This window comes from Nerophis lumbriciformis, linkage group LG03 (assembly GCF_033978685.3).
Source record: "Nerophis lumbriciformis linkage group LG03, RoL_Nlum_v2.1, whole genome shotgun sequence".
Classification (NCBI taxonomy): Eukaryota; Metazoa; Chordata; class Actinopteri; order Syngnathiformes; family Syngnathidae; genus Nerophis; species Nerophis lumbriciformis.
Window position 1 is genome coordinate 24,168,146 of NC_084550.2, and position 26,411 is coordinate 24,194,556.

Consider the following 26,411-nt stretch of genomic DNA (forward strand, 5'->3'; position numbering starts at 1 on the left):
TGTTGTATTTTCCTACAGTGTGATCGCATGGCAATAGACATGGGTATTGAGCTGCGAAGTAGAGGAGTGGCCTCTGTCAGTCTGTGGCCGGGACCGGTGAATACGGAGCTGATATCTCAGTTCATGGAGGATGGTGCACAACAGAATGTAGAATCCAAGGTACAGTAGACTCCTCTCCAGCGGAAGATTGGTATGTGTAGAATGTACGTCAACAAATTGTGGCTAAATAAATGTTTTTTTCTCTCGAGTATACTGACTTGTTTGCCAATGGAGAGACCACGGAATTCAGCGGCCTGTGTATTGTCAACCTTGCTAAAGGTAGGATTGTTATTATTCGTACAATAGACCTTAAAACACCTAGTGGCCTAGTGGTTAGAGTGTCCGCCCTGAGATCGGTAGGTTGTGAGTAGAGATGTCCGATAATATCGGACTGCCGATATTATCGGCCGATAAATGCTTTAAAATGTAATATCGGAAATTATCGGTATGGGTTTCAAAAAGTAAAATGTATGACTTTTTAAAACGACGCTGTACAGAATGGTACACGGACGTAGGGAGAAGTACAGAGCAGTTGCGTCTCCCAGTCATACTTGCCAACCCTCCCGATTTTCCCGAGAGACTCCCGAATTTCAGTGCTCCTCCCGAAAATCTCCCGGGGCAACTATTCTCCTGAATTACTCCCGATTTCCACCCAGACATCAATATTGAGGGCGTGCCTTAAAGGCACTGCATTTGCGTGCCGGCCACATAATATCTACGGCTTTCCACACACACAAGTGAATGCAAAACATACTTGGTTAATAGCCATACAGGTCACACTGAGGGTGGCCGTATAAACAACTTTAACACTGTTACAAATATGCGCCACACTGTGAACCCACACCAAACAAGAATGACAAACACATTTCGGGAGAACATCCGCACCGTAACACAACATAAACACAACAGAACAAATACCCAGAACCCCTTGCACCACTAACTCTTCCGGGACGCTACAATATACACCCCCCTAACCCCGCCCACCTCAACCTCCTCATGATCTCTCAGGGAGAGCATGTCCCAAATTCCAAGCTGCTGTTTTGAGGCATGTTAAAAAAATAATGCACTTTGTGACTTCAATAATAATTATGGCAGTGCCATGTTGACATTTTTTTCCATAACTTGAGTTGATTTATTTTGGAAAACCTTGTTACATTGTTTAATGCATCCAGCGGGGCATCACAACAAAATTAGGCATAATAATGTGTTAATTCCACGACGGTATCGGTTGATATCGGAATCGGTAATTAAGAGTTGGACAATGTCGTAATATCGGCAAAAAAGCCATTATCGGACATCTCTAGTTGTGAGTTCAAACCCCGGCCGAGTCATACCAAAGACTATAAAAATGGGACCCATTACCTCCCTGCTTGGCACTCAGCATTAAGGGTTGGAATTGGGGGTTAAATCACCAAAAATGATTCCCGTGCGTGGCCACCGCTGCTGCCCACTGCTCCCCTCACCTCCCAGGGGGTGATCAAGGGTGATGGGTCAAATGCAGAGAATAATTTCACCACACTTAGTGTGCGTGTGTGACAATCATTGGTACTTTAACTTTTAACTTAACTTTAAAATGTCTACAGGTTTTTGACATCAAACTGTCCTCATGCATTTTATGATATACTTTATTTCAGCCAGCATCAAAAAACTAATTCTTGTACCGTGTTTTTCGGAACATAAGGCACATTAAAGGGGTCATATTATGATTTTTTTTCTACACTTAAAACACGTCCTTCTACATAACATGTAATGTTGGTTCTTTGGTGAAAATGTTGCATGGATTATGTTTTACAGGCTATTTTCAAGCCGCTTTCTGACCGTCTCCACAACAGTGTTTTTTAACCACAGTCTGGTGTGCCGTGGGAGATTATCTAATTTCACCTATTTGGGTTAAAAATATTTTTTTTGCAAACCAGTAATTATAATACGCAAATAATGTGCCGTTATTGAGTGTCTGTACTGTCTGGAGATCGGCAGACTTATTACGTTATACTCTTCCATATCAGTAGGTGGCAGCAGGTAGCTAATTGCTTTGTAGATGTCGGAAACAGCGGGAGGTAAAAAGGTGTCTAATGCTTAAACCAAAAATAAACAAAAGGTGAGTGCCCCTAAGAAAGGGCATTGAAGCTTAGGGAAGGCTACGCAGGACGAAACTAAAACTGAACTGGCGACAAAGTAAACAAAAACAGAATGCTGGACGACAGCAAAGACTTACTGTGGAGCAGAGACGGCGTCCACAAAGTACATCCGCACATGACATGACAATCAACAATGTCCCCACAAAGAAGGATAAAAACAACTGAAATATTCTTGATTGCTAAAACAAAGCAGGTGCGGGGAATAGCGGTCAAGGAACACATGAAACTGCTACAGGAAAATACCAAAAAAAGAGAAAAAGCCACCAAAATAGGAGCGCAAGACAAGAACTAAAACACTACACACAGGAAAACACCAAAAAACTAAAAATAAGTCAGGGCGTGATGTGACAGGTGGTGACAGTACACCTACTTTGAGACAAGAGCTATAGTGATGCACGCTTGGTTATGGTTTAAAGTCATATCCAACAATTGCGAAAACAACTTTTTATTGTCAATATCGGCTGCTGAGTTTCAGTTTTTTAATGATTTCTGCTGGTGGTGTGCCTCCGCATTTTTTCAATGAACAAAAAAGTGCCTTGGCTCAAAAAAGCAGCACCAACTCTTCCGAGACGCCGCAATATAAACAAACGCCATTGGTGGATCTACACCTGACATCCACTGTAATGATACCAAGTACAGGAGCGTATCTAGTTGATACTACTATGATTACATCGATATTTTTTGGCATCACAACATCTTTAGTTTAAAAAATATATATGCATTATGTTTATAAACTCAGGAAATATGTACACATGAGGACTTTGAATATGACCAATTTATGATCCTGTAACTACTTGGTATCGGATTGATACCCAAATGTGTGGTCTCATCCAAAACTAATGTAAAGTATCCAAACAACAGAAGAATAAGTGATTATTACATTTTAACAGAAGTGTAGATAGAACATGTTAAAAGAGAGAGTAAGCAGATATTAACAGTAAATGAACAAGTTGATTAATAATTAAAGGCCTACTGAAATGCGATTTTCTTATTTAAACGGGGATAGCAGGTCCATTCTACGTGTCATACTTGATCATTTCGCGATAGTGCCATATTTTTGCTGAAAGGATTTAGGAGAGAACATCGATAATAAAGTTCGCAACTTTTGGTCGCTGATAAAAAAAAGCCTCGCCTGTACCGGAAGTAGCAGACGAGTAGCGTGACGTCAAAGGTTGTAGAGCTCCTCACATCCGCACATTGTTTACAATCATGGCCACCAGCAGCGAGAGCGATTCGGACCGAGAAAGCGATGATTTCCCCATTAATTTGAGCGAGGATGAAAGATTCGAGGATGAGGAAAGTGAGAGTGAAGGACTAGAGGGCAGTGGGAGCGATTCAGATAGGGAAGATGCTGTAAGAGGCGGGTGGGACCTGATATTCAGCTGGGAATGACTAAAACAGTAAATAAACACAAGACATATATATACTCTATTAGCCACAACACAACCAGGCTTATATTTAATATGCCATAAATTAATCCCGCATAACAAACACCTCCCCCCTCCCGTCCATATAACCCGCCAATACAACTCAAACACCTGCACAACACACTCAATCCCACAGCCCAAAGTACCGTTCACCTCCCCAAAGTTCATACAGCACATATATTTCCCCAAAGTCCCCAAAGTTACATACGTGACATGCACATAGCGGCACGCACGTACGGGCAAGCGATCAAATGTTTGGAAGCCGCAGCTACATGCGTACTCACGGTACCGCGTCTGTGTATCCAACTCAAAGTCCTCCTGGTAAGAGTCTCTGTTGTCCCAGTTCTCCACAGGCCAATGGTAAAGATTGACTGTCATCTTTCGGGAATGTAAACAATGAAACACCGGCTGTGTTGGTGTTGCTGCAGCCGGCCGCAATACACCGCTTCCCACCTACAGCTTTCTTCTTTGCTGTCTCCATTGTTCACTGAACAAATTGCAAAAGATTCACCAACACAGATGTCCAGAATACTGTGGAAGTTTGCGATGAAAACAGATGACTTAATAGCTGGCCACCATGCTGTCCCAAAATGTCCTCCACAATCCGTGACGTCACGCGCTGACGTCATCATACCGAGACGTTTTCAGCAGGATATTTCGGCGCAAAATTTAAAATTGCACTTTAGTAAGCTAACCCGGCCGTATTGGCATGTGTTGCAATGTTAAGATTTCATCATTGATATATAAACTATCAGACTGCGTGGTCGGTAGTAGTGGCTTTCAGTAGGCCTTTAATTTCCTACCACTTGTTTGTAATAATTTTGACAAAATAATAGGTAGATAAATGACACAATATGTTACTGCATACGTCAGCAGACTAAATTAGGAACGTTTGTTTGTTTACTTACTACTAAGACAAGTTGTCTAGTATGTTCACTATTTTTATTTAAGGACAAATTTGCTATAAGAAACATGTTTAATGTACCATAAGATTTTTTGTTAAAATAAAACCAATAATGCAATATTATGTAGTCCCCTTTATTTAGAAAAGTATCAAAAAGTACCGAAAAATATCGGAATACATTTTGGTACTGGTACCAAAATATTGGTATCGGGACAACACTAATGTACAGTTTCATTTGCACTCTGGGAACGCCTACAGAAACCAACATTTTGCAGATAGACTCAAAAAAAACAGGTAATAAATGTGACTGTGGCGCAAAATTTAGACCAAAGCAAGATCTAGACCACAAGTAAGTGGTTTAAATGTATTTAGATTAAGATAATCATAGTTTCTCTTGTTTTTGACCAAGTAGGAGGAGGTTGACTCGGTCACGTTTCAATGTTGTCCATTTATAAACTGCCGACTATTTCAGTGAGTTTGTCATTTCTCATTCTGTTTTAAAAGATAAAAACCTGATGTCGCTGACTGGGAAAATTCTAATGACCTGTGACCTGGCCAGGCGCTATGGGATCCAAGATGTCGACGGTAAATCCACTTTGGAATAATACAACTTGAAGAAAAAGTATGTTGACCACCTGCTCTGTTTCATGGTCTGCTTTTTTTTTTCCAGGGCGCAGCATCACTGACTTCACCTCCCTAAAGTTCCTGTTGACACAAGTCCCATATATCTCCTGGCTCTCATCTTTGGTCCCTTCATTCATAAGAATGCCACGCTTTTTGCTCCCCTTGGCCAGCAACCACTTTTAAACACTTGCACTATCAGCATGAACACACTCCCGGTAGAATATGAAAGTAACAACTGCAGTCGCTCACAAAAAGTGAGTGGACACTTTAAACATTCCAGCAATCATTAAATTGGATCTTCTCAAAGGACATTTCTTCTGCTTTATTTATTAATGTGTACTTGGAAAGTTTTAGCTAAAAAACACGGCTGCGGTAAAAAAGTAATAGCCATATAAAAACACAGCTATCTCAAGACATGTAAGTAATTTCTCCCCTATTTATTTGCAATAACAAAATAATATACAGTCATGGTCAAAAGTTTACATACACTTGTGAAGATCATAATGTCATGGCTGTCTTGATTATGCAATAGAGTGATTGGAACACATACTTGTTGGTCACAAAAAACATTCATGAAGTTTGCTTCTTTTATGAATTTATTATGGGTCTACTGAAAATGTGCTTGGTCAAAAGTATACATACAGCAATGTTAATATTTGCTTACATGTCCCTTGGCAAGTTTCACTGCAATAAGGCACTTTTGGTAGCCATCCACAAGCTTCTGCTTGAAATTTTGACCACTCCTCTTGACAAAATTGGTGCAGTTCAGCTAAATTTGTTGTTTTTCTGACATTTCTTCAGCATTGTCCACACATTTAAGTCAGGACTTTGGGAAGGCCATTCTAAAACCTTAATTCTAGCCTGATTTAGCCATTCTTTTACCACTATTGACATGTGTTTGGGGTCATTGTCCTGTTGTTCTGACCACAGAACTTTCCTCCAGAAGGTCTTATCTTTGTCCATGTGATATCAGATGAAACAAAAATGGAGCTGTTTGGCCACAATACCCAGGAATATGTTTGGAGGAGAAAAGATGTGGCCTTTAATCCCAGGAACACCACACCTACCGTCAAGCATGGTGGTGGTAGTATTATGCTCTGGGCCTGTTTTGCTGCCAATGTAACTGGTGCTTTACGGAGAGTAAATGGGATAATGATTACCTCCAAATTCTTTTCAATTTAGAATGGCCTTCCCAAAGTCCTGACTTAAACGTGTGGACAATGCTGAAGAAACAAGTCCATGTCAGGAAACCAACACATTTAGCTGAACTGCACCAATTTTCAAGAGGAGTGGTCAAAAATTCAAGCAGAAGCTTGTGGATGGCTACCAAAAGCGCCTTATTGCAGTGAAACTTTCCAAGGGACATGTAAGCAAATATTAACATTGCTGTATGTATACTTTTGACCAAGTCACATTTTCAGTAGACCCATAATAAATTCACAAAAGAACCAAACCTCATGAATGTTTTTTGTGACCAACAAGTATGTGCTCCAATCACTCTATCACAAAAAAATAAGAGTTGTAGAAATGATTGGAAACTCAAGTCAGCCATGACATTATGTTCTTTACAAGTGTACGTAAACTTTTGACGACAACTGTAGGTAATTTCTCCCCTCTTTATTTGCAATAACAAAAGTATATAGTGTAGTGCCCTGCACTGTACAATCTGAATGAAGAAATGCAAAGCCAACTTTGTACGCAAAAAATAAATAACATTTAATAGAATTTCATCTTTTTCTACATGGATGCTATAGAAAATGTGTTTTCTGCTCAATTTAATGTTTCATGTCCAATTGTGAAGGGTTCATGTTTATTCAAAGAATTCTCCAATAACGGATGATCTTAATTATTGGACTTGGCAAATGGCGTTTGTATATGACAGAGCATTCTCATAGCATATGCGGTGCTTTAAATGCTCAAATTCAAATGAAAGATTAATTTTGTCCTTTGTTGCAGTGACTTTTTTTGTGCATTAAGTAAATGTTTATTCATATTATTTTAGAAAAATATGAAGTTATGCTCAGTCTTTATATGACACGTAAGTGCAGTCAACAATTACCTATAATGTGTCATGTCTGTGTAATCATGTTTTGTTTTAGTCATGTCATGTTTTGTTTTGTTTAGTTATTGGACTCTTTAGTTTCTGGATTTTCACTCCCTTGTCTTGTTTCCATAGTTACCCATTAGTTTCACCTGTTCCACGTTTGGACTCATTGTGCACTCTTGTTTGTCACCATAGCAACCCATTAGTTTTCACCTGCCCTCACGACTCACGCACCTGTCTTTAATGGTGGGGGAATAGGGCTGGGAACTGTACTGGTGGGGTGACTCCGCTTCGCCATGCTGACGACAACCCACAATTATGCTCTACACACTCTTCATCCTCTTAGATCCTGCTTCATGTCCCATGCCAAAGTAAGTTTTTGTTCCATGTTTATAGTCTTTTTGGTTTCATAGTTTGTTCTCCGCCATTGTGCGCGCCTTTTGTTTACTTCCTTTTTTTGTAGTTATAGTGTTTAAATAAAAATGTACTTACATTCCCGTCTCGCCCGAGCCAACTTTCCGTTGCATCCCGGAAAAGCAAACACCCAGGACCAAGTCATGACAGTATGTCGTCAGCATGGCGAAGCGGAGTCACCCCACCAGGACAGTTCCCAGCACTAATCCCCCACCATTAAAGACAGGTGCGTGAGTCGTGAGGGCAGGTGAAAACTAATGGGTTGCTATGGTGACAAACAAGAGTGCACAATGAGTTCAAACGTGGAACAGGTGAAACTAATGGGTAACTATGGAAACAAGACAAGGGAGTGAAAAGCCAGAAACTAAAGAGTCCAATAACTAAACAAAACAAAACATGACATGACTAAAACAAAACATGATTACACAGACATGACATAATGTTTACATTTAAAAAATGCAATATACAAAATCACAGCTCTGTTATAACTTATTATTGCTATTTTGCATATGCTACTTATCAAATAAAAGGTTGCTCTGATCCATGTGATTTCTTTCTTTCTCTTACTTAATTTGACAGTAGTGTAATAATTTATGTAAGCATTAATATTAATGGCAGCCATCATTCTCTGACATGTAGCCCACGTCACCAATGACTGTAGAAAAGTGTATGCTTTCTTCAGGCTGTCGTCTTAATAAATCAAATTGTTATTTTTTTTTGTTTGTTATTTTTTTGTCCTGTCCAGCTCCTCAGACACATCATATAGTAGATGTAGATGCCCATATTGGCTGTACACATTTACTTTACAAAAGAGAAGTGTGGGATACTTCTCTTGTTGCCTTATTTGTATTTGACTTTATCAAATGTATTTATATTATTATTTGGTGCCGCTGGGCCAGAGCAGGAGGGGATAGAAAGAGGAAGAAAGGAAGACAAAGGGGGAAATTGCGGGGACAAGAGGGGGATAAGACAGAGAGACAACAACAACAACAGAACAACATCAGCAACACAAACACCAATAGAAATAGCACTATTGATAATGAATAATAACAATAATTACCTCTATTATCAACAATACAGTTGTTCAAATGCAACAATACATATACGTAATGATAATTTGAAATACGAAAGAAAGCAGATAAATAGAGGGGAAGAAAGAGAAACCAACTATATTAACCTTGTAGATTGTTATAGTAACAATAGGTTAAGCTTTGTCAGTGTACCCTGTGTTACCCAGTTGCTTTCTGACATGAACTTGTTTCTTCAGCATTGTCCACACTTTGGGAAGGCCATTCTAAAACTTTAATTCTAGCCTGATTTAGCCATTCCTTTACCACTTTTGACGTGTGTTTGGGGTCATTGTCCTGTTGGAACACCCAACTGCGCCCAAGACCCAACCTCCGGGCTGATAATTTTAGGTTGTCCGGGAGAATTTGGAGGTAATCCTCCTTTTTCATTGTCCCATTTACTCTCTGTAAAGCACCAGTTCCATTGGCAGCAAAACAGGCCCAGAGCATAATACTACCACCACCATGTTTGACGGTTGGGGTAGGGATGGTGTTCCTGGGATTAAAGGCCTCACCTTTTCTCCTCCAAACATATTGCGGCCAAACAGCTCAATTTGTGTTTCATCTGACATCACATGGACAAAGATAAGACCTTCTGGAGGAAAGTTCTGTGGTCTGTAGAAATGATTGGAAACTCAAGACAGCCTTGACATTACGTTCTTTACAAGTGTATGCAAACTTTTGACCATGACTGTACTACACCGATTAGTAGTTTTCTTAAGGAACATTTGAAATGGGATGGGTTCGCGCTGTGTTGTTTAGCCTTTCTAAACAGTCCGCTATTCATAAACTAGATGAATAAATCCGTTTCTTCATATCATGTCATAGTTTTGGAATCGAACAAGGCAGCATCTGACTAAAAATTAAAGAAAAACATTAACTTGACACCATTGAAGCATCTGCAGTCACATTGTTCTGCCACAGTTATTAAGATTACTTTATTTAGTGTGTTTATTTCCGAGTCATTTCAGTTGGTTCTGTTAAGTGAACTGTACCTTTAAGAAACACGCAGATAGGTCACGTGTTTAGACTCCAGAAGTATTTCAGACAGATGCGCACAACTCCGCCTCATTCCTCGTGTTTCTCAGCAAACAACTATCACATCTTATGCTGTTCGTGGCATCGTTGGTATGTACCCATATTTAATGTTTGTAGTACACAATGGGTCATATTTAGCTGTGAAATGTGTGTGTTTTATGATGTTAGACGATCTCTGATTGCATTACCTGTTCACGTCGGCTAACTTTCATTTGTTGTCATCTGCCGCCATCTAGTGGACGTTTGTTGTACTGTTACTTAAGATAATTTAAACAGTAGAAAGCATATATGTCACTGATATTATTAATCATAAAAAAACATACAGTGGTGTGTGACAAAGTTAAACTTAGATTTAATTCAAATGCAATACTTGATAATCTGTGGTCTGTGATATGACATTATTAAGTTCATTTAATTAATGCATTTACATTTACAACGTTTGTGTCCCAACAGTTTTACCCTTGCAATTGTCAATAAACCTGGCCTCCATCAGTCAACCTGGTGTTCAGAGTTTTGATGAACGGAAGGTGTTGAACTTACTGCCTTTGTGTACAAGTGTGCTTAAGGAAGGCAGGATAGTAAAACAACGACTTCATCGCATAAGATAACACAGTTTCACGCTGAACATACATCATGGATTCAAAGGAGCGGTCGCTGAAGTCTAGATCCTACACATCACGCTCCACAAAATCATCTGCAGGGAATGCTGCGGCTTTAGCCCGTGCCAACGCAGAGGCAGCAAAAGCACGACTGAACTTTGCAGAAAAAGACATGATCCTAGCAATGGAAAAAGCCCAATTAGAAGCACGAATGATGAAACTGTCTCTAGAAAGAGATGCAGCTGTAGCTGAAGCGGAGGCTGAGGCGCTAGAAGCAGCGTTCAACATGGATGGCAGTGTGCAAAGTAGCAAGAAGCTCCCACTTCAAGAGATTCCCTGTGATCCTCTAGGGCGGACCAGAGAATATGTCACTGAACAGTCTAAAGAACATTCGTCTGTAGCATTAGAAGAATACGCTCAGGATGGTGCTCGTGAGCGAGGCACACAATCCAACGCCCCTCTTCACCCCTTCATCCAGGACAGTGTTGGTCAGCTACACACACATTCAACCCCGGCACTGCATCCACATCCTCATTTTCCTTCTCAAAATGAAAGCAGCCATCTATGTTTAGACCCAGCACCAAGAAACTATCACCATGCTCTCCAGTCCATAGCAGTAGAGAGGCCAGCTGCTTCCAACATCACACAAACAGCAGCAAGCAGAGTAACTGTAAATCAGCCACAACCCTCTATGACCACGCCCCTACCCTTCAAGAATACTCAAGGTTATCATAACCCACAGGGATCAAGTAATAATGGTTTTCAGTATCCCGCCATGTCCAGTAACACTCCTCATAATGCTCATCATGACAGATCAGATATGAGTGATGTCATCAGATATTTCGCTCGACGTGAACTGGTTACTACATGTATGACTCAATTCAACGACCAGCCGGAGAGTTACAGCGCTTGGCAACAGTCCTTTCAAAACGCAGTAAGAGGACTTCATCTAACATGCAGCGAGGAAATGGATTTGCTGGTCAAGTGGCTTGGGAAAGAGTCAGGAGAACATGCAAAACGTATTCGAGCTGTCAACACTAGCCAACCTCAAAGAGGACTTCAGATGATATGGGACAGGCTGGACGCATGCTACGGAGCCCCTGAAGTTGTCGAAGAGGCACTCTTCCAACGCATCAGCAACTTCCCCAAAATCACCTGCAAAGACTATGCAAAACTTCATTAGCTCAGTGACCTTCTTATGGAACTGCAGGCGGCCAAGACAGATGGAACTCTTCCCGGCCTTCACTACCTCGACACAGCCAGAGGAATAAGTCCTCTTGTCCAGAAGTTGCCCTCTAATCTGCAAGAGAAATGGCTGTCTGTTGGGTCCGATTACAAAGAACGTTGTCGAGTCTCATTCCCTCCCTTTGAAGTATTTGTGGACTTTATTTTCCATCAGGCTAAAATCAGAAATGACCCTAGTTTCAACTTTGCTGTTCAAGCTGACATTGCAATGACGGACAAGACCTTTAGAACAACCAAACCAAAAGAAATATCAGTCCACAAGATGGACGTCTCTCCTACAGAATACAGTGATGAAGCTGAGAACCCCGAACGTCACTGCCCAATTCATAAAAAACCCCACCTTCTGAGGAAATGTCGAGCTTTCCGAGATAAACCCATAGAAGAAAGGAAAGCATTCCTCAGAGAACACAAGATCTGCTTTAAATGTTGCACATCTTCAAAACACATGGCTAGAGACTGCAAGTATACGGCCACATGCACTGAATGTGGGAGTGAGAAACATAACTCTGCTCTTCATCCAGGACCAGCACCACAGACAGAGGAGCCATACCCCTCTTCAAAGCATGGCGGGGAGCCAACATCTTCAGAAGTTGCCAGCAGCTGCACTACAGTCTGTGGTGGTGATCAAAGCAACAGGTCATGTTCTAAAATCTGTTTGGTTAAAATCTACCCCGTCAACCGTCAAGAGAAGGCAATAAAGGTCTACGCTATCATTGACGAACACAGCAACAGATCCTTGGCCCGGTCTGAGTTCTTCGACACCTTCAAAGTGCAAGGATCCCCCTCTCCATACTCTCTCCGAACCTGTTCGGGAGTAACAGAAACCATGGGGAGAAGAGCTACAGGTTACCAGATCGAATCCATGGACGGGAAAGTCAGTCTTCCTCTACCAAGTCTGGTTGAATGCAACGACATCCCTAACAATAGATCAGAGATCCCAACTCCCAATGCTGCATCTAATCACCCCCACCTGAAGTCTATTGCTCAATTCATCCCAGAGCTCGAACAGAATACACCCATTATGCTTCTCCTAGGGCGAGACATTATCGCAGCCCACAAAGTTCGCAAACAGTTGAACGGCCCTCGAGATGCTCCTTATGCACAGAAACTCGACCTGGGGTGGGTGATAGTTGGTAACGTCTGCCTGGGAGGTGTGCACAAGCCAGACAGTGTAAATGCCTTCCATACCCAGACAGCAGAATGGAAACGCCCCTCCATCTTTCAACCATGCCCAAACACCCTGCAGGTGAAAGAGAGGTGCAGTCAGTTTCAGTACAAAGACTATCCTAAGATACAGACAACAGGGATTCTTACATGCAGTCGAGAAGCTGAGGAGTTGGGCTCCACAGTGTTTCAACAGACAAGGGATGATGACAAAGTTGCTCCATCAATTGAGGACATTTCTTTCTTGAAAATCATGAGAGACAACTTAAAGAAAGATAAAAACAACAGTTGGGTAGCTCCGCTGCCTTTCAAGTCACTAAGGCGTCGTCTTCCCGATAACAAAGTACAGGCCTTAAATCGACTTTCATCACTGAGACGGAGTCTTGAAAGGAAGCCTGCATTAAAACAACATTTTCTCACCTTCATGGAAAATATGTTTCAAAAAAATAATGCAGAAGTAGCACCACCTCTGAAGGGAGACGAAGAGCGCTGGTATCTTCCAACCTTTGGTGTGTACCACCCGAAGAAGCCTGGAAACATTCGCATTGTGTTTGACTCAAGTGCTCAGCATGGAGGAGTGTCATTAAACAATGTCTTGTTGACTGGGCCCGACTTCAACAACAGTCTGCTTGGGGTACTTCTCAGGTTCCGCAAAGAAGCTGTAGCAGTAACAGCAGACATTGAACAGATGTTCTACTGCTTCATCGTCAGGGAAGAGGACCGTAACTTCTTGAGGTTCCTGTGGTTCCGGGATAACAACCCATCCAAAGACATTATTGACTACCGCATGAGAGTCCACGTCTTCGGCAAGAGCCCTTCCCCCGCAGTGGCTATCTACTGTCTCCGGAAGAGCACAGAGTTTGGAGACCCTGACGTCAAACAGTTCGTCAATCGGGACTTTTACGTGGACGACGGCTTGAAATCCTTCTCTTCTGTAGAAGCAGCAGTGGACCTACTAAAGAGAACGCAAGACACTCTCTCAGCATCAAACGTGCGACTGCATAAAATTGCCTCAAACAGGAGAGACGTAATGGAGGCATTCCCATCCCGTGATCATGCCAACAACTTCAAAGATTTGGATCTTGGCGCTGATGATCTTCCCATGCAACGCAGTCTGGTCCTCAACTGGGATTTGATGTCCGACACCTTCGTCTTCAAGGTGAGCGATGAAGAGAAACCCTTCACCCACCGAGGCATCCTGTCTACTGTTAATGGCATTTACGATCCTCTTGGATTTATCGCCCCAGTCACTATTCAAGGCAAAGCCATCTTACGAGAGCTTACAAGAGACCACGGCGACTGGGACTCTCCCCTTCCACCAGACATGAAACAGACATGGGTCACATGGCGATCGTCTCTAGAAGATCTGGGAAGTCTCCAGGTACCTCGGACATATGCAGAACCCTCTCTGGCAGGAATGTTGCGACGAGATCTATGTGTCTTTTGTGACGCCTCTACTAAGGCAATCGCTGCAGTAGCCTATCTCAGGCTAACAGATACAGAGGGTACCATCCATGTAGGGTTTGCTATGGGAAAGGCTAAGTTGGCCCCCCTTAATGAACATACGGTGCCGAGGCTTGAGCTTTGCGCAGCTGTCCTTGCTGTAGAACTGGCAGAGCTCATCTCCTCAGAGATCGACACACAACTGGATGAGACTATCTTTTACAGCGACAGTAAGGTAGTACTCGGTTACATCAAGAATGAGACCAGACGCTTCTACGTGTACGTCAGCAACCGAGTATTAAGGATAAGAAGGTCTTATCGCCCTGAACAGTGGCAACATGTGCCAACAGAACTCAACCCGGCAGATATCGCTACAAGGTCCGTTATAGCTGCACATCTCTCAGATACCAGCTGGCTGTGTGGACCCCTATTTCTGAAAGAGCCCTTGAAAAACCAGTCTGAAGAAGACAACTTTGAGCTAGTTGACCCTTCATCAGATCCAGACATTCGTCCGCTAGTGTCAACAATGAGCACAACCATGTCAAGCAGACTACTTGGATCTCAACGCTTCTCCAAGTTTTCAAGTTGGAAATCGTTGACCCATGCAGTCGGTCACCTTATCCATATTGCTCGCCACTTCCAGAAGAACTCTGCAACCAAAGACAATGTTTGCAAAGACTCCCATCTCTGTCACGCGGTGATCTCTACAAACGAACTCTTACAGTCTGAGCAAATCATCATCTGCACTGTTCAACGGGAGATCTACGCTGATGAGTACAGCTGTCTGCAGAAGGAGGAAAGTCTTTCTAAAGACAGCCCCCTCAAAGCCCTCGATCCCTTCATTGATAATGATGGCCTTCTGAGAGTTGGAGGTCGTATCAAAGAAGCTCAACTTCAGCAACAGGAGAAAAACCCCATCATTATTCCCGGCAGTCATCATGTAGCAGTACTCTTGATCCGACACCATCATGAGAAAACTCAACATCAAGGGCGACTGTTCACCGAGGGTGCCATACGCAGTGCCGGATTCTGGATAGTTGGTGGAAAAAGACGGGTGAGCAGTGTGATTCATGCATGCGTCATATGTCGTAAACTACGAGGCCCCCATCAGACACAGAAGATGGCCGACCTTCCGGAAGATCGCCTCTCTACTGAACCTCCATTCACAAATGTTGGCTTGGATGTGTTCGGACCGTGGGCTGTGTCTTCACGACGTACAAGAGGTGGCTTCGCTCAGAGTAAACGGTGGGCAGTGTTATTTACCTGCATGAGTGTTCGAGCTGTCCACATTGAGGTAATAGAATCTCTCGACACGTCAAGCTTCATCAACGCTCTTCGGCGTTTCCTTGCTGTTAGGGGCCCTGTGAAGCTTATTCGTTCAGACCGAGGAACTAACTTTGTCAGCGCGTGTAAAGAGCTGAAGATCTCCTCAAACATCATTAATGCTTCGGTCGAGAAGTATCTCTTGGATCAAGGATGTGAATGGAAGTTCAACGCTCCTCACGCCTCTCATATGGGTGGTTCATGGGAGAGGATGATTGGAGTAGCACGAAGGATTCTGGACTCCATGTTCCTCCAGCTGGGAGCTTCACGACTCACTCACGAAGCACTCACTACACTGATGGCAGAGGTTGCTGCAATCATTAATGCCAGACCTCTGATCCCAGTGTCGACTGACCCGGACGACCCCCTCATCCTTACTCCAGCGACCCTCCTCACCCAAAAGGTGAGTATTCCTTCTGCCCCAGTCGGTGATTGGATCAAAGACCTTCGCAAGTCCCAGTGGCGTCAAGTCCAACATCTTGCCCAAACTTTCTGGAGTAGATGGAAGAAACAATACCTTGCATCACTTCAACCACGGAGAAAGTGGACGGCCTCCACCCCAGACCTTCAGCTTGGGAGTATTGTCCTTCTCAAAGACAACCAGCTTGCAAGAAACGAGTGGCCTCTGGGCTTGATTACTCAAGTCTTTCCAAGCAAAGACGGTAAGGTGCGGCAAGTGGAGATCAAGGTCTACAGGAAAGATGGGACTAAACTCTTCCTGCATCCCATTTCAGAGACAGTCCTCCTCCTTGCTCCTGATTAGGAACAATAAGAGCTGTAGGGACATTTAAGTGATGACATTTGATAATGCCAGGCGGGGAGTGTTCTGCCACAGTTATTAAGATTACTTTATTTAGTGTGTTTATTTCCGAGTCATTTCAGTTGGTTCTGTTAAGTGAACTGTACCTTTAAGAAACACGCAGATAGGTCACGTGTTTAGACTCCAGAAGTATTTCAGACAGGTGCGCACAACTCCGCCTCATTCCTCGTGTTTCTCAGCAAACAACTATCACATCTTATGCTGTTCGTGGCATCGTTGGTATGTACCCATATTTAATGTTTGTAGTACACAATGGGTCATATTTAGCTGTGAAATGTGTGTGTTTTATGATGTTAGCGATCTCTGATTGCATTACCTGTTCACGTCGGCTAACTTTCATTTGTTGTCATCTGCCGCCATCTAGTGGACGTTTGTTGTACTGTTACTTAAGATAATTTAAACAGTAGAAAGCATATATGTCACTGATATTATTAATCATAAAAAAACATACAGTGGTGTGTGACAAAGTTAAACTTAGATTTAATTCAAATGCAATACTTGATAATCTGTGGTCTGTGATATGACATTATTAAGTTCATTTAATTCATGCATTTAAATTTACAACGTTTGTGTCCCAACAGTTTTACCCTTGCAATTGTCAATAAACCTGGCCTCCATCAGTCAACCTGGTGTTCAGAGTTTTGATGAGCGGAAGGTGTTGAACTTACTGCCTTCGTGTACAAGTGTGCTTAAGGAAGGCAGGATACACATAATTATAGATGACAGTAAAATACTTGGTTTGGAACAGAGGAGCAACTTCAAATGATAATATTACGCCTATATAAAAAAAGGATTGCATAGCATTCAATTATGTCTTTCAAATATGTAGTTACCCATGCAAGAATAAGTTCAACAAAACCATCATATTCAGCTATTTTGTGATGATATCTAGCCTGTGTATTTCCCTCTATAACGTTTAATACGCTGACATATGCATTGCAGGAGGTAAATAAACAGCCATGTGGAATGCCTTCCCACTGAGTCAAACCTGGAAGTGCCTCCCGGTCACGTGGTTGTACCGCAGCAATCAGGCATCTTGCACTATTTCAGTGATTCCCTACCACTGTGCCATGCCACAAGAAGTTGGATAAATGCCCTCTTTCCTTGCATGAGGGGTATCCACACCTTTGCACGGAGGGTTGCATGAAGAAAAATTAAAGGATGCGGCAAGGCCATTTAGTAACGTAGGTCTATATTTGCTGTATCTAAACCAAACTTTGACATTTCAACTTTGTGCTACAGGTTACAAAAGAAAATGTTGTGATAATGTATCTCATTAGCAATTCATTATTCTTTTTTACATTAAAATATGCTGATGGGCAAGTATAGTATAGCACAGACCTGGGAAAATTCAAGTTAAGTTAAAGTACCACTGATAGTCACACACACACTAGGTGTGGTGAAATTAACCTCTGCATTTGACCCATCCCCTTGTTCCACCCCCTGGGAGGTGAGGGGAGCAGTGAGTCCAGTCCATAGTGGATCTAACATAATAGTGAGAGTCCAGTCCATAGTGGATCTAACATAATAGTGTGAGAGTCCAGTCCATAGTAGATCTAACATAATAGTGTGAGAGTCCAGTCCATAGTGGATCTAACATAATAGTGTGAGAGTCCAGTCCATAGTGGATCTAACATAATAGTGAGAGTCCAGTCCATAGTGGATCTAACATAATAGTGAGAGTCCAGTCCATAGTGGATCTAACATAATAGAGAGAGTCCAGTCCATAGTGGATCTAACATAATATTGTGAGAGTCCAGTCCATAGTGGATCTAACATAATAGTGAGAGTCCAGTCCATAGTGGATCTAACATAATAGTGAGAGTCCAGTCCATAGTGGATCTAGCATAATATTGTGAGAGTCCAGTCCATAGTGGATCAAACATAATAGTGAGAGTCCCGTCCATAGTGGATCTAGCATAATATTGTGAGAGTCCAGTCCATAGTGGATCTAACATAATAGTGAGAGTCCAGTCCATAGTGGATCTAACCTAGTAGTGTGAGAGTCCAGTCCATAGTGGATCTAACATAATAGTGAGAGTCCAGTCCATAGTGGATCTAGCATAATATTGTGAGAGTCCAGTCCATAGTGGATCTAACATAATAGTGAGAGTCCAGTCCATAGTGGATCTAACCTAGTAGTGTGAGAGTCCAGTCCATAGTGGATCTAACATAATAGTGAGAGTCCAGTCCATAGTGGATCTAACATAATAGTGTGAGAGTCCAGTCCATAGTGGATCTAACATAATAGTGTGAGAGTCCAGTCCATAGTAGATCTAACATAATAGTGTGAGAGTCCAGTCCATAGTGGATCTAACATAATAGTGTGAGAGTCCAGTACATAGTGGATCTAACATAATAGTGAGAGTCCAGTCCATAGTGGATCCAACATAATAGTGAGAGTCCAGTCCATAGTGGATCTAACATAATAGTGAGAGTCCAGTCCATAGTGGATCTAACATAATAGTGTGAAAGTCCAGTCCATAGTGGATCTAACATAATAGTGAGAGTCCAGTCCATAGTGGATCTAACATAATAGTGAGAGTCCAGTTCATAGTGGATACAACATAATATTGTGAGAGTCCAGTCCATAGTGGATCTAACATAATAGAGAGAGTCCAGTCCATAGTGGATCTAACATAATATTGTGAGAGTCCAGTCCATAGTGGATCTAACATAATAGTGAGAGTCCAGTCCATAGTGGATCTAGCATAATATTGTGAGAGTCCAGTCCATAGTGGATCAAACATAATAGTGAGAGTCCCGTCCATAGTGGATCTAGCATAATATTGTGAGAGTCCAGTCCATAGTGGATCTAACATAATAGTGAGAGTCCAGTCCATAGTGGATCTAACCTAGTAGTGTGAGAGTCCAGTCCATAGTGGATCTAACATAATAGTGAGAGTCCAGTCCATAGTGGATCTAGCATAATATTGTGAGAGTCCAGTCCATAGTGGATCTAACATAATAGTGAGAGTCCAGTCCATAGTGGATCTAACCTAGTAGTGTGAGAGTCCAGTCCATAGTGGATCTAACATAATAGTGAGAGTCCAGTCCATAGTGGATCCAACATAATAGTGAGAGTCCAGTCCATAGTGGATCTAGCATAATATTGTGAGAGTCCAGTCCATAGTGGATCTAACATAATAGTGAGAGTCCAGTCCATAGTGGATCTAACCTAGTAGTGTGAGAGTCCAGTCCATAGTGGATCTAACATAATAGTGAGAGTCCAGTCCATAGTGGATCTAACATAATAGTGAGAGTCCAGTCCATAGTGGATCTAACATAATAGTGAGAGTCCAGTCCATAGTGGATCGAACATAATAGTGAGAGTCCAGTCCATAGTGGATCGAACATAATAGTGAGAGTCCAGTCCATAGTGGATCTAACATAATAGTGAGAGTCCAGTCCATAGTGGGGCCAACAGGAGACCATCCCGAGCGGAGACAGGTCAGCAGCGCAGAGACGTCCCCAACCGATGCACAGACGAGCGGTCAACCCCGGGTCCCGACTTTGGACAGCCAGCGCTTCATCCTTCTTTATGTTATTAATGCCCAGTCCTCTCTGCAGTTAAGTAAAATCAATACCCACTTTCCACTACAATTGAAAGTAAGACATACAATTTGTTTCTGGTATTATATTGATTATTATTTTCAGATATCGTGGCCTACATGTGATGGGGCAGAGCAATGTGGCTGGCCTTTTTTTTTTTTTTTTTTTTTTTAACCCACTGCCCCGGATTTGTTGTACAGACGCCTCCTCCCACCAATGTGAAGCCTTCCCCGGCCCGACTGGCACACCCACCCCGCTGAGGCCGTGACAGTCAGTTGGGCCTCGCTGGGCTTCCTGGTGTTGCAGCTCCGCCTCGCCTCGATGTGGCCGGACAGTGGAAACACTTCTCAGCAGAACAAAAGCCAGCGCGGACCCGAGCAGGCATTGCGGCGGAACTACACACCTCTCGGTCGGCGTTGAAAGGATTTTTTTTTTTTTTTTTAAAAGCGGGGGAAGACTCGACGAGAAGTCCGGGTTTACGGCGTTTGGTTGTGCGGTAATCCTTGGAGGTGCTCGGTGGAAGACGCCGAGGGTCAAGCCGACAGACGGACGGGCATTGTGTCCTCGGTCTTCCGCTAAACTTCGGCCATTTGGAAGCCGCCTACACCGAAACTGAAACTGGGTATTCCTGCTTCTTGTTCGATCGCGATCATCTTTGGAATCGTTTTCGGCATTTTCGGTGAGTTTATTTTTGGATTTTGAAAAAAAAAAAAAGGAGCGTGGCGCTAAAGTGCACTGAAGCGTTTTACTTAGTACGCCATAAAGGGGGTAGAGGCACCATTACTTACCATTGTTACTGGCACTAGTACCAACTTTTTTCCCTCGGTTTGTACCCACAAAAAAGACGATATGAAAGGAAATACACGCCGATGTTGAGATACAACTAAAAAAAACTAGGGCGGGTAAAGTATTACATCACCGCCATTTGTTCCAATAGGTCACCAATGACGAATGTTGTGGTATTAAGAGTTGGCTCATGCTGTGGCTACACATTTTCATCCTTTATTTATATAGCACATTTTAAACAACAACAATGTTTCCAAAGTGCTGCACAAAAGTATTCAAAACAATACTATCCTTCGCTCCGCCAACGACTGGATAAAAACACAATACATAAATATAAAACCAGTGTAAAAATAAATGATCAAAAAAACATTTTAAAGGATAAAACCAATCAAAACAATGAATGAACTTACATAGTGTTAAAAGCCAGAGGATAAAAGTGGGTCTTAAGACGAGACTTAAAGCACAACACTGTGGGAGCGCTTCAGAACATGGAGGGGGGGAAATTTAAAAACACAGAACACCACGCAACTCGCGTCGTGTTAAACGCCCAGAGAATAAAAGTGGGTGTTAAGACGAGACTTAAAGCACTCCACTGTGGGAGCGGTTCGAACATGGAGGGTCAGAGTGTTCCAGAGCTTAGGGCCGACCACAGAGAAGGCCCCTGTCTCCCCTGGTTTTAATTTCATGCCTAGCTGAAGCCACTTAACACACTATTTTCTCCCTTTTCCATTTAAATGTTGTACTCTTAAAAGGCTACATAGTTTATTTATCGTTATTTTACACTATTATAGGTCCAAAATAACCCGTGATACAAGTTGTATCATGAAGTTGCCTTAACTGTTGCTTAACATCATAAAACATAGCAAAGATGTTTGTGTTATGCAAATTCATCCAGTCTATTTTCTTCATCTCTGTTCGCAGATTCACGGTCGTGTGTTGTCGACGTGAAGTGGCTCCGTTTATCTTTGAAGACTTGTGGAAGTGGAACAAAGCCCGACAAGAAAAGGGTGAGAACGTAAACCGTGAGGGTTTTTTTTCTCTCATGGATGTTCATTCTCCATGCTCCCACCCTTTGCGACCAGTCCCCCACCCTCCCCGCTCTCACAAAACAAAAGTCAGCCACCACCACACTTTGGGGGGAGGGGAACCCAGTCTGGACCGGGGTATACAACTCGTTGCAGTGGGAGTTCAGAATAAGGAGTTCAAAGTAGGGGGGGAAGGGAAACAGCTGTCCGATAACTGACTTCAACAATGAGGGCGAACTGAAACTTCTAAAGACATTAGCATATGTATTTGTTAGTGTGACCTTTTTCAAAACAAGCTGAAAATATATATTTCTCCTTCCAGGTCTAAGACCCTAATTCGATCACCCCGATGGCGACTTATGAAGAACAAAATGGCAACGTTGGAATATTTGGTGCCAGGAAATTCTTGCATGCCAAAAAGACAAAGGCCGCTGGCGAAGTCAAGCCAGAAGATAAACACGCTCTTAAGGATTTGCACCATTCTTCCAATTCATCTGAAGGCAACTCGGGCTCGGCGACCAGTTTCACCACTAACCACAACTCTGTTGTGTGCTTGCCCCTTGTGTCAGAGGAACTCAAACTGGTGTGGACACACTCTGATCAAACAAGTGAACTTGATTCCATCCCAGAACTGGTCCAAGCCTTTAACTTGTTTCCTTACCCGTCGTCGCTCGAGGTTAATACTCTAGCCAGGGTGTGTTCTTTGCCTTTGGACAAAGTAAAGGTTTGGTTCATGGTACAGAGAATCAAATATGGCATCAGCTGGTCATCAGAGGAAATAGAGGAGACACGTCAGAAACTGTCGGTGCCATATTCTTCGGATGACTCCACTAAAACAGAGGAAGCCAAAGTCATTGTGGATAAAGATTCTGAAGTAGAGGAGGTTCCGCCCACTTTGACTCCACAGAAGAATAAACCAAAATGTGAATCACCAGATTCTTATAAACCAACCAAATCCACATCCCCGTGTTTCGTCTCCACACTACCGCCTCCTCAGGATTCCTACTTCTACCGCCCACCGAGTGACACACCATCAAGTGCTGCTGCTGAGGTCTCTTTAGACCTTTCCGTGTCCTCACGCCAACAACATCGCCACGGGCGCTACAAAAAGTCTAAGCCTCAGCTTGCCGCACTTCGCAAAAGCTTTTTGAGAGAGAACTGGCCTGCAGAAGTAGAGCTCAGACGTTTGCAGGAAGAGACCGGCTTGAGCCGCAACGACATCCGCAAATGGTTCAGCGACAGCCGTTACCAGCTAAGAGTCGGGCGAGGAAGCCTAGCAGCAGCCCAGAGCTTTTCTAACCTCACAGCTGGAGGGGGTAAACAGGAGCAACAAAGTGAACCTATTCCACTTACGACACAAAAGGGTCGTCAGTTGAATGCCGCGAAGGGCCAGGAGGCAGCCCGAAGCAATGTGGGGAGTAGTTCACACTTTTTTCAGACCTTCTTGTCTAACAGCCTTGAGGCATTTGGGGAAAGAGATCTTGAGGCAGAGGGATATGAAACGGTAGAAGATCTTTCTGGTGACGGAGACAGTCTCAAAGACGGCGAACAGAGTGAAGAAGAACCTCTACAGCTGACTAAGCCCAGCAAGCCTGACCAAGGTACTCCTGCACAGGAACCGCTTGAAGTAGTCAAATCATCTGCCTCCCCCTCCCCCTCTGGAACACCACCACTTACGGCATCACCATACAAACATCCCCCAAACGGCATCAGTACATCAAAGAAGTCAGCCCTTTCAGCCACAGGCAATAACCAACCCCAGTCAGTAGCATCTACATCTGCTTCTCGGACAACCGCTGGCAGACCAAGAAAGACCAAGGAGCAGTTGGCTTTATTAAAGGAGCACTTCTTGCTCTGCCAATGGCCCAAGAGCGAAGAATACACAGAACTTGTTAAGATTACAGGTTTACCTCGAGCCGACGTTATCCAGTGGTTCGGGGACACACGTTATGCAGTTAAAAACGGCCAGCTCCGATGGGTCAAGGGCGTCCGTGACAAATTCTTGGCAGAACTCGCTGCCCAGCAAAGTAGTGCTGCCTTAACCAACGGCTCTGGAACATCTATGCGGGTTGGAGGTAGCCGCAAACGTAAATCTCCAGCAAACGGAACCTCTGCGGATTTCCCAAATGTCCAGCCGTTGGTTAACTATTTCCTCTCAACTGGCCCACTCAATGAAAAAGATCTCGACACTCTATGCAATAAGTCAAAAATGAGCTACCAGCAGGTGCGAGATTGGTTTTCAGCTCAGGTTGTGGAGACTGGCCAAGAACCCATTGTTACAGATTAAAGCAATGCAAGCATACTGACATTTTTGTAATAATCGTCATGCCATTTCTACCAGCAAGCTTAGTTGTGGCTTGGTTTATATTGCTTTATTAGAAGCATGATTGTAACATTTAGTCTTCCAAGTACACACCCAAATGAAGGTTTGCGGTATGTGTTTTTACTTCATTTTCTGCTTATCCTAATATATTTGAAACTGAAGATTTTTGCAGCCCGTGTAAATGTAAATAGGACAGAAACTTGTACACTGGTTTGATATATTTTGTATCCTTTTTTTAGTTGAATACTGTATAAACTGCAGACTAGCTATTTGTAGCAGCAATTTAAAACGGTGGTTCTTTTGGTACCGATTACAGCGGGTGAGACTGCTGACAAGATTTTCTGATGACTTTGTGTAATCATTCCTTTATAAAACATTATTCTTACAAAGAATGCACACTGGACATTTTCCCTTTTTAATTTGACATCTTGCACTTTGGATTTGGAGCCTGCTGCGATTATGTTTGATAAGTCCAACAATTTCATGTACAAACACTGTCCTTCTTAAACCTGCTGTTGTTTGCTAACTTATACAGGTTTAGATTAAAACATTTCAACCTTTTTCTTTCAATTTGTAATATGTTCCCTGAATTTGTCCCTTGATTCTTGTAGCCATTCTGTTGAAACACTTCACATTCACACACTTGTCCCATTTTACTGTGCCGAGAGAGCGTCGTACAATGCTGATACTGTAACTCATTGCACTCATTGATTCTTTAAAAACACGCTTTGTCCTAACGGTACTCTATAAGGCAGTGGTCCTTAACCTTGTTGGAGGTACCGAACCACACCAGTTTCATATGCGCATTCACCGAACCCAAACCGTAATCATAAAATTATATTATTATATTAAATAAATACTAATAAAGATATATTTTACAAACAAAGTGACATGAATGTACACATGATCCCATGTTTACATCTCATTGTGCAACATGTGAATGTTTTAGTGGGAATTAAATACGATATCTAAAAGGGGTAAACATTGTTTCCAAAGTAGGACCCCCCACCCAGACATATAATACAAGTACACAGCTCATGAAAAACAATATGTTATAGTCAGTGTAAGTGGGCCAAAACACTTATATTAGAACATAATCTCATGGAAATGACGTTTTATTTACACGACGAGTTGGGTGTGTCTTGACCTCCGCGGCGGAGGCTCTGCCGAACCCCTGAGGCCGACTCACCGAACCCCTAGGGTTCGATCGAACCCAGGTTAAGAACCACTGCTATAAGGCCTTTGTGCATTTTAAATAACTGACGAGGAGCCGGTCCAGATACCGTTTGAGTAAGATGTCACGTAATCCAAAAACAAGTTTAGTTTAAAGGTGAGTAAGAAAATAGTACAAAGGGATTCAAACACGAGTCCAATTCATAGAAATAATGAAATAGAGGTCCAAATATCTGTACTGGTTTAGTTTTTCAGTCTCATGTGTATGGAACAAAAAATATTTGTTATATAACAATGACTTTTAAGTGATAAAGTAAATTCTGCAATGTCGATTTGGTCCTGGCAGCGCATTGTTTGTATGTCTCTTACCGAATGAAAAGGAACACCATGATGAGACCGAAGAGCAGTGGTATTGTATGACTGATGAATAACTCAACAGAAAACAAGTGAAGTGAAACACATGCATACCCTCGTTCCCTTTAGTAGCTCACAAATACTTCATTGCCGCCTTTTAAAAAACAAAACACTGTCACTGACATTTGATGTGTCTTCAGAATTAAAGCCAGTTTCACTAAGGTTACATTTCTCACCTTGAAGGCGGGCTGAGAGATCTTGGTGTCCCTGTAAAGAAAAGAAAAGGGAATATTATACAGTATCTGTGTGTGTGTATATATGTATATGTGTGTGTGTATGTATATATATATATGTGTGTGTGTGTGTGTGTATATGTATATATATATATATGTATATGTACAGTACAGGGCAAAAGTTTGGACACACCTCATTCAATGTGTTTTCTTTATTTTCATGACTATTTACATTGTAGATTGTCAATGAAAGCATCAAAACTATGAATGAACACATTTACTTAACAAAAAAAGGTGAAATAACTGAAAACATGTTTTATATTCTAGTTCAGGGGTGCCCATTACGTCGATCGCGCAGGGTGTGTCAGTCGATCGCCAACTAGGCATTGAAAAAATAATCCTAAAAATGAGCGATCAGAAATCTTCACTATGACGTCACTTTCGCCATTTGATTGACATTCACGGCACCCGAGGGTCTTGTGAGATGACGCTGGCTGCTGCGAGCTCAGTGTGAAGAGAAAAAAAGACCGTCAGGAATGCGAGAAACAGTTTTTATTTCAACCATACCTCCTGTCAAAAGCCTAAAGACTGACCACATAGTTCCTGTCTTCACAATAAAAGCGCTGCTCTATCCTGCCTGCGCTAACAAAATAAGAGTCTCAGAAAGCTGGCGTGC

At 42.5% G+C, this 26,411-nt stretch overlaps 4 protein-coding genes across 5 annotated transcripts in view; 3 read left to right on the forward strand and 1 right to left on the reverse strand.

Annotated features, from left to right (window-relative positions):
• The window catches only part of dhrs1 (dehydrogenase/reductase (SDR family) member 1), a 30,985-nt gene extending 25,542 nt beyond the window's left edge, over positions 1 to 5,443 (forward strand). Inside the window, exons 6-9 of one of the 2 annotated variants that reach the window (XM_061935815.1) lie at positions 19 to 159; positions 252 to 318; positions 5,013 to 5,093; positions 5,179 to 5,443. In XM_061935815.1, coding sequence (XP_061791799.1) covers positions 19 to 159; positions 252 to 318; positions 5,013 to 5,093; positions 5,179 to 5,315 — 426 coding nt within the window. In that variant the 3' untranslated portion in view covers positions 5,316 to 5,443. Of the gene's footprint in view, positions 1 to 18; positions 160 to 248; positions 319 to 5,012; positions 5,094 to 5,178 lie in introns of both variants that reach the window. The other variant, XM_061935807.1, reaches the window with a different exon arrangement.
• The window catches only part of LOC133581730 (E3 ubiquitin-protein ligase RNF212B-like), a 54,584-nt gene that overhangs the window by 3,388 nt on the left and 24,785 nt on the right, over positions 1 to 26,411 (reverse strand). The window contains 1 exon segment of the mRNA XM_072912825.1: positions 25,739 to 25,769. Coding sequence (XP_072768926.1) covers positions 25,739 to 25,769 — 31 coding nt within the window.
• Positions 13,598 to 17,079, forward strand: LOC133575755 (uncharacterized). Its single transcript, XM_061928577.1, has 2 exons — positions 13,598 to 16,508; positions 16,871 to 17,079. The coding sequence occupies exon 1, from the start codon at positions 13,734 to 13,736 to the stop codon at positions 16,230 to 16,232; it is 2,499 nt and encodes an 832-aa protein (XP_061784561.1). The 5' UTR covers positions 13,598 to 13,733; the 3' UTR covers positions 16,233 to 16,508; positions 16,871 to 17,079.
• On the forward strand, positions 20,071 to 24,545 carry homeza (homeobox and leucine zipper encoding a). The gene is made up of 3 exons (XM_061935795.1): positions 20,071 to 20,520; positions 21,549 to 21,634; positions 21,975 to 24,545. Exon 3 carries the CDS (start codon positions 22,002 to 22,004, stop codon positions 23,937 to 23,939), a length of 1,938 nt encoding a protein of 645 aa, XP_061791779.1. The 5' UTR covers positions 20,071 to 20,520; positions 21,549 to 21,634; positions 21,975 to 22,001; the 3' UTR covers positions 23,940 to 24,545.

What these genes read in the sequence shown, in the direction of transcription:
- LOC133575755 (XM_061928577.1), top strand. Translation starts at nt 13,734, where the DNA reads ATGGAGGCATTCCCATCCCGTGATCATGCCAACAACTTCAAAGATTTG.
- homeza (XM_061935795.1), top strand. Translation starts at nt 22,002, where the DNA reads ATGGCGACTTATGAAGAACAAAATGGCAACGTTGGAATATTTGGTGCC.